This window comes from Cystoisospora suis (genome assembly GCF_002600585.1).
Source record: "Cystoisospora suis strain Wien I chromosome Unknown contig_861, whole genome shotgun sequence".
Taxonomy (NCBI): domain Eukaryota; phylum Apicomplexa; class Conoidasida; order Eucoccidiorida; family Sarcocystidae; genus Cystoisospora; species Cystoisospora suis.
This window is the reverse complement of record NW_027153662.1, coordinates 2,854-13,435: the sequence shown is the minus strand read 5'-3', so window position 1 is coordinate 13,435 and position 10,582 is coordinate 2,854. Positions and strand designations below refer to the sequence as shown.

Genomic DNA, 10,582 nt, shown 5'->3' with positions numbered 1-10,582 from the left:
AGAAAAAGAAGAAAGAGGAGAAGAGGATGAGCTCAGGAAAAGAAGGAGAACAAGAAGAAGAAAGACCATTTCTTTCTTTCTTTCATTCAAGTTGCGGGAGGAGGTAACAATGGGGGAGAGGGGTGTGTAGCTGGCGTGAGAGAACAATCTTTCTTTTTGAGAAATCCAGCACTCCGCATGAAAGAAAAACGAAGACGGAAAAAGAGAGAAAGAAACCGATAGATAGATAGACAGATAGATAGATAGCTCGATGGAGAATGTACATGGAGAAGAAGAGGGGAAAAACGTCCACTATGTTTTGACGGGGAATGTAGAGAAGGCAGAAGTCAGGTGTATCTGACGTCGACGTTTTACTAGACAATTCAATCCTCTCTTTCTCCATCACGCCCTGTGTACATACACCCCCCTAGAGCAACAGCAGGAGGAGGAGGCGCAGCAGATTTCTCGCAATTCTTTTTCTTCTTCTAAACAGAGATGAAGATACACGTGCTCTTCTCGTGGAAGATCAGATCACTCTTTGACACGAAGTTCTTTCTTTCCTTCGTCTCTCCTTCTTCAGGACACAAATCAGAGAACAAAGTAGATAAAAAAGAAAGAAAGAAAAAAAAAGAAAGGCGCGAGATAGAGAGATAGAAAGGTAGAGATAAATTACTTTCTCTGAAGAAGCTCGAGGTGTCTCCGACAACCTTCCACTGTATCCCGATACCTCTCCCTCTCTTCGCGTGGCAGACAACGAAGCTCCAGCTCGATAGCTGAAAAGCACCCTAAGAGAAAGAAGAAGAAAAGAAAGAAAGAAAGAAAGAAAGATAACGAGAGAAACAAAGGGAGAGAGAGAAGGAGGAAAAAGAGGAGAGAGAAGATCGTCCATCAATGTAAGGAGAAGGTAGCGAGAAGAAGGGATCTCGAAGAGAGAGGGAGAAGCAGCAGTCGTCTGTCTCTTTTGATAGGTCAGTCTACCTTTTCGTAAATAGAAAGATTCGAAGAAGTCCAGAGTTTCTTCTCTTCTCTTTCCGCCCCTATCTTCTACTCCGATCGCATGCAATCGACATCGATGTGAAAAGAAAGACTCAAAGCCAACACCTACTCTCCATACACATACACAGGCAAACATATATATGTACATAGGTAGATAGATTGAAGAGATAGATAGATTAAAGATAGATTAAAGATAGATGGAGGATAGACGAAAGAAAGATTGACCACAAAGAGATGGATAGACAGGAGGTAGATATCTGACCAGCGTGGAAGACGTGACTATACTGCCTGGGTTATGTATATGCCCCTCAAGACAGACATTATGCATGCAGAGAGACACATAAATATCTCTCTCCATACATCTAAACATAGACAGAGTCATTACATGTCTCTCCCTCGCCCTCCCTCTGTATCTTCAGAAGTGTATGCATGTAGGTATGTGTAGATACGTAAATCTCTTTCTCCTCTCTTCGTCACAATTTCTCTACATCTCTCTCCACTGATCGGTCAAAGATGCGAAAATACAACGACCGATCGGCTCGAAGGTGGCCGGAAGACAACCCCGAAGAGATCAAGACCTGTATTTCAATCCAAAGATATGAAAGAAACCTTCTCAGAGGGGTTTTCTCCGTTGACTACGTGACGAGCGGCTCTCCTAAGTTGTCTTACTGCATTAGAATAGCATAGCTACGATGAATAGGATAGTAGAGATGCATAAGAAGTAGAGAGAAAGATAAGAGGAGGAGGCAATTACGAAGAAGAAAGAAGAAGTGCAAGAGAGAGCTCTTCGTTCTGATAAGCCTTTCTCCTTCCCACTTGGAAAGAGAAACGCAACGCCCAAGACGTACGCTTCATCTTAGTGAGAAGACTGTCGAGCTTCTGGTTGAGAAAAACTCCTTCTCTCTCCAATGAAACAGAAGAAGAAGGAGAGCAAGAGCTCTTCCCTTCGGTCTTCTTGTCCTTCTCTTCTCTTCTGGCGAGCTGAGAGAGGAGATCCTCCGCTTGCGAGTGAAGTCCGGTAAATTCTGAGAGGTAATCCTGCAACATACTGGCTATGCTTTACTAAAGACAGATGGAAAGAGAGAAAGAAGTCTGGCAGGGCTCTCTACAGGAGGAGGAGGAGAAGGAAGAAGAAGAAAAGAAGAAGAGGGCGATAAAGAAAGAGAAGAGGTCGCTTCTCTTGGGGGGTGGAGGCTCTGTCTCGTGTTTATCTCGGAAACAGACAAAGAGTGCTTGCCGAAGAGAAGAAAGAAGTGAAGGAATGAAAGATTGCCTAGACGGGAAGACGCGAGAGAATCTGCTCCTCCGCGGGAAAAGAGAGAGAGAGACCTCTTCTCTTTCTTGATGTGTAGACGGATGACCAAGCAACCAAAAAAGTCTTGCGTAGCGAGAGACGAGAAATTTCTTCTCTCGTTGTCTTCTTTCTAACTCTGGGATAAAGAAGAGAGACGAGACACACAGGGTCACCTTTCTCTGTTTGCTCTTGTTCCTTACGAAGAAAAAGAAGGAAGTTGCGTGTGAATTGCATGTCTGTATGTATAGAAGTTTGTCTGTATCTCTATACACATCTCGACAGGTAGGAAGGAATGTCTCGGCATATCTTCTGGACTTGACGGATCGACCGACTTCTCACGAAAAGACAGATGAGAACGATGACAAAAAGATGTCTTCTCTCGAAAAGAAGACCTTCAGTCGACTCCGTTCTCTTCTTTCACAAGAAAGGGGGAGAGAGAAAACGCAACGAGCGGAGATGAGAGATCGAAGGAAGAAGATCGAAAGAAGACGAAACCTGATGGCTTAAAGGCGGAAGGAAAACACAAGGAGAGAGACAAGAAAGTTGGGAAAATGAAAGAAAGAAAGAGGTTGACCGAGGAAAAAAACGGAAGGGCTAGAGACAGAGGATGATAATTTTAGAAAGGTGATCGCTTTTGATGAGATGGAGAGTCTTCACTCTCTCTCTTGCTTTTCATTCTTGTTTCTTTCTTTCTTTCTTTGTCGGCAAGTCGGAGAAAAGAGAAAAGAAGAAAATACCTGTGCTTCTTGTTCAGAAACAAGAAAAGAACGCAGAAGAGGTGAAAAGAGCGAAAGAAAAGAACCAAAAGAGAGCGCCAGAGAGTAAGAGAGAAAAAAAGACTTCTCCTTCTTCTTCGAGTCAAGAAAGACGAGAACAAGGACCATCCGCCATCCAGTCCTTCCTTCGCTACAGAAAGCTCTTTTGAAGAAAGAAATTTCTTATTAGCTTCATTACCGTCACGAGAAAAAGAGGCAACGACCGTCAAAGAAGATGGACGATGTGGCGGTCCAGGCAACTCAGAAAGAGACAGACAAGGAAGTCTGGAGCAAACTCAAGAGAAGAACTGAAACACCAGAGAAGTTTGAAAAGAAGAGAAAACACTCAATGCGATCGTGGAAGGACTTCTTCTTAACAGAAAAAGCCTCTCCGTACAGAGATATGAACCCGATGACCCAAGAGAGCGAAGAAAGAACGGAGGTTGTCTCCATTCTCTTTCATCGATTCACCTGTTGATAGATTTTCTTAAATCTCTTCTTTCGTTTCTCCAAGCAAGCTAGACTTCTGTAGAAGACCATTCAGCAATCGCAGTCTCTTTTCTTTCTCTCTCTCTAAAAGAGTTGATTTTTCTTTCCTTCTCGTTCAACATGAGTCATGGCCTCGTCTACCAGACCTTTTTCACCGTAGATAAGCCGACAGTTGTGGCTGTTTTCTTACAAGGCAACAGGCATGATGATGACACACGGGGCTCTATACATACGACTACTACTGCTGGGTCTCATCGTGAACTCCCCGGTAGTAAGGCTACCCTCAGCTATTGAGAGAGGTTCGTTGGCTCCTACTGCTGCTCCTGCTGCTTGATGTGCTTGGCCCCCCCCCCTCAGAGAGCGGTCTTCATTGACCGGCTGGGCCGCCGGTCTTGGTCTTTTCCTTTTCTTCCTCTTTGTTTCTGACGAAGTGAGATAAGGCAGAAGAGCTTAAAGAAACCGACTAAAGAAGAGATGAATGTATCTAGAAAGAAAGAGCTGTTTTCTCATCAAGAAAGCTGCGATAAAAGACACTGGCCTTCTTCTTCTTGCTGCTGCTGCTTCTGACTGTAAGAAAGACTCCTCCTGAAAGAAGGAAGGAGGGAAGGGTTGCTGTTGTTGTTCCTCTTGATCTTCTTCCTCTTCATCTGGCGCGCGTTGAGGTGTACGTACACCGCGCAGGAAGCGAGCGCGCGGAGACTACGCGCGCGTGAGTAGTCGCCGTAGTTGTAGCAGTAGTAAGTTTCGAGTAGTCCTTGTAGCAGTCGCCGTCAATTATCCAGGAGGAGCCCCCCGAGTCCGCGTTGTTCTAGGAGTGATGATAGCAGCAATAGTAGTAGTAGTGGTAGTAGTAGTAGTGAGTCCTCGTTGCTGTGGAAGATTCTGAGCGTGTTTCTCGACCTTTCTCTTTCTCTCTCGTCTTTTCTTGCTTGCTGCTGGCCCCCCTTTTTTGTTCGTTTTTCATTCATTTGCAACTTCTTTTTCTCAACCGGTCCATGCTTTCTATGCGTGATGATACTAATCTCTTCTTTCTCTTCTATTTCTCTTCTCGTCTTTCTTCCCTTGCTCTCGTCCCCGCCTTGAAGAAGACGAAGAGACCTTCTTCATCTTCCATCTATGGTCTTTCAATCTATCCCGGGTGATTGATACCCGTACATCTCTCATCTTCAGCTTTTAGTTCTTTTCCGCTGTGGATAAAACTCTATGTCGGTGTTCTTCCTTTTCTTCTTTTACATTGTGAGCTTTTCTCTCTTTTCTCTCCTCTTTGTGTTTCTTCTTCAACGGTTTCCGCGTTTCTTTCGTCTTCCTCGTCTTGTTGTCCTTGGAGTTGCTTTTTTCGCATTCTTTCTGTTCTTCTTCGGCTTCTTCATAAAAAGACTCCTCCGTTCGTCAACAAGGCATAAGAGAAGCCACTTTCTCACGAGAACCTAGATTTACCCCGGACGGACGGCGGTAGCTTGCACGTCTGCTTCCTCGTCTTCTTTCTCTGTCTTCTGTTCCTCCTCACTCTCATTCACGAAAGCTCTCTTTTCCTTTTACGAAGATAAGGACCACCCAAGAGGGAAGAACAGAAAGAAAGAAAGAAAGGAAGAAGAATGAAGAAGGAATGATACATTGCCAAACCACGCCGTTACACGACACATCAAAAGCATTCCGGGGAGAAGTCTCGATTTTTTTCTCGCAAAGGTTTCCATCTTTTTTCTCCTCTTTTTCTTTCTTTCTTTCAATCTTCCTCATATCTCTCTTTGTTTCTTTCTTCTTCCCCTGCCTTTTCTCTGCTGTCGTCTTCTCTGGATCACCACTTCATCCACCCGGGCCTTTTTCTTTCGTAAACTTTCGATAAGTTCTTCTCCACTTTCTTCTAATCCAGAGTCCGCAGTGCGAAGGAAGAAAGGTTTATTTACCTCTCGTTTATTCTTTCTTTCTTTCTGTCTTTATCTCTCTCTTTCTCTTTCTATCTGAGTATGCTCGCTCGGGGGATTGGCTGGCGTCCTCTCTTTTCTTGCTATTCTCTCACGCTCTCCATCTTCCTTCTTTGTCTTTCTCTTTTCGACGGAGCCTCGTCTTTCCTGCTCTTCTCTTCTTCTTCTTTCACGCAAGAAAACCGGCGTCGTCATCACGATAGCAAAGAAATCTAATCCCTCTAGTTATCTAGAGAAGGAGGAGAAGGGTGTCAGAAAGAGAAAGAAAGAAAATAAGAGCACTTCATTAGCGAGCGATCCACGTGTATGCGTAGGGCGGTGAGATAAGTGGGGAGAAAAGTCTTTTTGCCCGTCTCTCTCTCTCTTACCTGTCTCTTTTTGCAGGAAACAGCACCTCTTCTTTCTTTCCTCTTCAGTAGTTTCCCTTCTTTCTCTTCGACTCATATCCTTCGTCCTTGTATGTTGGCCGAGAAGAGAAAGGAAAGACAGATTCTGACTAATTCTCTCCGTTGCGTTTTCTTCATGATATAGACATCTGTATCGATGCAGAGAAAGGGGAAGATCATTCGGTCGCCCAGGTGAAGTAAGTCGAGGGTCGTTCCTCTTCTCTTTCTTCTTCTTTTCTTCGTGAAAAGACAGAGACGTTCCTTCTCTTCCTCTTCTTTTCTCTCATTCGCCTGAAGAGGACATCTTCACCTGATCAAGTCAGAGATCTTCGCAGCTCAGAGAACTTTCTCTCCCTTGTTTCTCTTCTGTTTAATTCCTTCTTTTCTTCTCACCCTATATTTGTAGTCTTCAGACGGCCTATCTGTCTATCTTTTCTATCCGTTTCTCTCTCTTCACGCCTTGTATCACCTTGTCGATCTCCCCTCTTCTCTTCATCTTTCTTACTCTTTCTCCACCTCCCTCCACGAAAACAGACAGGGAGCAAGAGGGGAGAAGGCGCGAGTGGATTCTTTTCTACGAGGGCTTTTCTACAAGACACACATATACACCTCGTGGATGATGTTCCCCTCGTGTCTTTATCTCTCTCTTCTCTCCGGTGTATGTACACCTGCACCTTGTCCATCTCCCTGGTGTGGTGTCGCTGCTTAGCTAGCCTTCACTCCCCCTTTTCTCCGCGTAAAGAGAGGGCTTCTCTTTTTTTTCTTCTCTTTCTTTCTCTTCCTCGCGGTGGTCTCTTGCTTTAGAGAGAAAGAGAGAGAGAAGAGACACACACACACAGAGAGAGAGATAGGTTATCGTCTACCTATCTTTCAGCTCTGTCATCTTGGATCGTCAGAATGCTCCCTAAAGTTTTCTTCTTCCGCTCTCGTTGTCTGCTTCTCGATCTTCTCTTTCTTCTTCCTCCTCTTCTTTGTATCTCCGGTCAGCCAAGAATACAGTCCTAATTCAAGAGAGATCTGCTTCTCCGAAAGAAAGAAAGAAAGAAAGGAGACAGCAGCGAGGTGTAAGGAGGGAGAGTGGTGGCCTTTCATCCTTTCTTCTTCTCTCCTCTTGGATTCCCTAAGTTCGTCAGTCTTCCCCTACGAGGAATTGCTTTTCTTCTCTTTTTTTCTCTTCTTGTCCCGTCACGTCTTTCTGGCAAGATCTTTTCTTTCTCTTCCCTCTTCACATCCCGACAGGCATCTTCACAGAGAGATATAGGTTTTCTTTCTCTCTTCCTTCCTTCATCCTGCTCTCTCTTCTTTTCTTTTCTTTTCTTCGATTCGAATTCTTCTCTCTCTTTCCACAAAGTCTGGATATTTGAATCAATTCCCACTCCCCACTCTCTCTCTTTCGGAATCTCTTCTTTCTCTTCCCTCTTCTTTCTTTCTTTCTTCTGTCTCTCTCTCTCTCTCAAGGATCTTCTCACCTCTCTAAAGACGGAGAAAGATAGAAAGAAAGAAGCAGTCAAGAAAGAAGGAAAGAAAGAGTGAGAAAGAAAGAAAGAAAGATGGAGCCTTTACCGGATCCGTTACATGATCGTGTGGTCTCCTCCGTTCAACCCCCACCAGCGCAGCCTCTTAAGAATTCTCTGCTCTTTCCTAAGGGGCATCAAAATCCCCCGGATTGGCAGGTAAAAAGTCATTATACACCTTCAAACTCCTACTATCTACCTCTCTGTCTTCAATCTATCTATCTATCTCTCTTCTTCCTATTTTCCTCGATCTCTCTATCCTGGCTCGATCTTTCGGTCTGTCTCACTGTCTGTCTATCTGCGTATCTATCTCCCTATGTATCTGTCTATTCTCTCTTCTTTTTAGTTCTCTTTCTCTCTTCTTTCTTCTTCTTTCTGCTTTGCGGACATAATTCCCAACTCCTTACACACATGTAGTACGGCCGTCGCGAGCTCCTGGGATAAGGGCCGCGCTCCCCTCATCTTTGTGAAGAGTGAAGCAACTCCATATATAAGTTTCTTGTATCTTTGAAAAGGATCCAGAGTACAAGAGTAGAGAGGTTTTCTTCTTCTCGCTTTTCTTTCTCTCTTCTCGTTCGTTGGCTCATTCTTTCTCTTGGATAATTCGGGGACATCACAGGAGGAAAGAGAACAGGAAAGAAGCAAGAAGACGAGAGTGCCTATCTTTCTCTCCGCAACAAGAGATAATAGTAGAGAAGAAAAAGAAGAAGAAGAATCTCTCTTCTCTTCTCTTCTCTTCTCTCTTATGTGGTTTCATTTCTCTTTTTCTTTCATTCCAAAAAGACGTCTCTTCTTCTCTCTCTTCTTTCTTTCTTGTTTCCCTAGTCTTATCATTTGTCGCTGGGGGAGCTATGACGAGGTGTATCATGAAGCTACCTATCTTCAATCTATCCATTCTCCTCAGTCTATCTATGTTGGATCTATCTCTCAAACTTTCTCTTGGGAAGCGGCTTGTCTCATTTTCTTCTTTCTCTTTCTCTCCTATCTTTTCTCTTGTCTTACTTGCTCTGTATTGTCATTCTCTATTCAGGAGTTAAGGAGTCATCTACAGAGGGAGGGGAGATTAACGAAGGAGGATTGTCTAGATCTTATCAAAGCCGTCACAGAACTCACATCGAACGAACCAAACCTCCTACGGCTTAATGACCCCGTAACGGGTATACAACTCTCTCTCTCTCTCTTTTCTCTCTTTATTTATTTTTCTATCTTCTCTTCTCTCTGTCTGGCTCCACCACGATTTCTCTTTATCTCTCTCTTCTCTTCTCCGTCTTCTTGTCGACCTCTGCTATCTCTGTCTGTCTAGCCATCTCTCTTTATGTCTTTCTCTCTCTACATCTCTGTTTCTGTATATTTCTCTACCTCTCTGCCTATCTGGATTTCTCTCTCTCTTCATATATATATATATATATATATGTGTGTCTGTATGTGTATATGTAGGAGTGGGTAAGTATATGTATGTGTATATTTTTCGTATGTGTGTGCCTGGTCTTGGAGGGGCAGGTGTGGCTAAAGAGAGAGAAAGAAGCTTTTCTGTCTTTCTTCTCTTCATCTGCGTTGATGTGTATAGACGTACAGGACTAAAAAGCTGTCTATCTGTATCTAGATTGATTCGTCCTAGATACTTTTCGTACTTCAAAGTCACCTGATACACAGATAAGCAGATGTATAGCCCATGTGCTTCTCTTTCTTTCTTCTTTTCTTCTTATTGATTGAGATAAGAGGAGTTGCGGTCTTCATACGATGACGGTGAGGGGGAGGAGGAGGATGGTGTATGTACACCCCGCCCTACGCGTCCCTTCGATGTTGGTTGAGTTCGTTGCTTTTCTTCTTTATTTTCTTTCATGAAGGGAAACCTGAGAAAAGTCTTTCCTCTCTTTCAGTTGGTAGGAGCTATCAGAAAATTCGTACATGGAGTGAAGGGTTAGGAAAGAAGGTGCAGGTGGCTCAAGGTAGAGGAAGAAGAAGAAGAAAAAGAAGATTCCCTCCTTTTCCTTCTTCTTTCGCTTTTCTTGATGCTCTCTATAAGCCGCTCGTTCTATTCGTCTATAAACTGTCTATATCTCTTCATGTATACACATCTATAGATCTGTATGGAGCTCTCCCCCATTCCTTTCCTTGGTTCGAGTATACGTAAGTCTGTATATGTGTGAAGACGTCGTACGCATATATGTATGCGTAGGTATGAATTTGTATATCCCCATGTATGTATATGTAAATATCTATACATCTATATCTCTATCTATATCTATATTTCTCTCTATGTGTGTGTGTGTGTTTTGCAGTTGTGGGGGATATCCATGGGCAGTTTTATGATCTCCTCAAACTCCTCGATGTTGGAGGAGACCCTGACAATACACAGTAAGAAACTACAGAAACATCCACCCCCCCCCCGTATCCTTATAGAGATAGATATACATATATAGATAGATATATAGATATGTATGTGTCGATATAGGTGTACCTGTAGATTTCCCATGTGGTCAGAAGTAGAAAGGTGGATTAAAGATGGCTAGACAGACATGTGCCTATTAGAGTCGTTGTATATGCCTAGGGCCCCCACACACAGTGGAGAGAGAGGGAAAGAGGGAGAGATATGACTTGTCTTTCATGAAGAGAAGATCTTCCTGATATACACTCTTTTCTCAGTTCTTTTCCCCCTTTACTCTCTCATCTCTTGCTTTGACTTATCTCTTCTTCCGGTTTTCTCCCTTCTATATGTCTGTATGCACATACCAATCTATCTATCTATCTACATAGGTATATACCAGTATTTGTGTAGGAGTAGCAGTATTAGCCGTCAGTCAGAGATTCTCTCTTTACATTTTCTTCTTTCTTTCGTTCTTTCTTTTCCTCACGTGTTCTTTCATTCATGTCTCTTCCCTGCTCTCCTCTTTTTTCCCTTCTATCTTTTCTCCTTTCTTCACTCTTTCTTTCGTTCTTTCTGCTGTATGTGTAATGTCTTATCTTGGTATCTTCTTTCCTGTCTTGTCTTTGTCAGGTATTTGTTTCTAGGTGACTATGTGGATCGAGGCTCTTTCTCAATAGAGGTCCTTCTGCTGCTCTATGCGATTAAGCTCAATCACCCCACACGCATTTGGCTTCTACGAGGCAATCATGAGTGCAGGCAAATGACCTCCTTCTTCAACTTTAGAGACGAGTGCGAATGCAAATATGATATGGCCGTCTACTTCGCTTTCATGGAGGTATCCCACACATCTATCTATCTTTATCTATCTTTAATTTATCT

At 43.4% G+C, this 10,582-nt stretch overlaps 2 protein-coding genes across 2 annotated transcripts in view; one reads left to right on the top strand and one right to left on the bottom strand.

Moving 5' to 3' along the window:
- CSUI_002059 (snare region anchored in the vesicle membrane carboxy-terminal protein) overlaps window positions 1-3,746 on the bottom strand; it is a gene marked incomplete at its 3' end in the record, with an annotated part of 4,147 nt that extends 401 nt beyond the window's left edge. Inside the window, exons 1-2 of the mRNA XM_068062261.1 lie at window positions 1,824-3,746; window positions 653-764 (exon numbers count right to left, since the gene is read on the bottom strand). Coding sequence (XP_067925764.1) covers window positions 653-764; window positions 1,824-2,022 — 311 coding nt within the window. The remainder of the gene's footprint in view (window positions 1-652; window positions 765-1,823) is intronic.
- A 338-nt stretch (window positions 3,747-4,084) lies between these two features.
- CSUI_002058 (protein phosphatase 2b catalytic calcineurin family phosphatse superfamily protein) overlaps window positions 4,085-10,582 on the top strand; it is a gene marked incomplete at its 3' end in the record, with an annotated part of 9,110 nt that continues 2,612 nt past the window's right edge. The window contains exons 1-4 of the mRNA XM_068062260.1: window positions 4,085-7,494; window positions 8,366-8,492; window positions 9,618-9,693; window positions 10,334-10,538. Of these exons, the coding sequence (XP_067925763.1) occupies window positions 7,372-7,494; window positions 8,366-8,492; window positions 9,618-9,693; window positions 10,334-10,538 (531 nt within the window). The remainder of the gene's footprint in view (window positions 7,495-8,365; window positions 8,493-9,617; window positions 9,694-10,333; window positions 10,539-10,582) is intronic.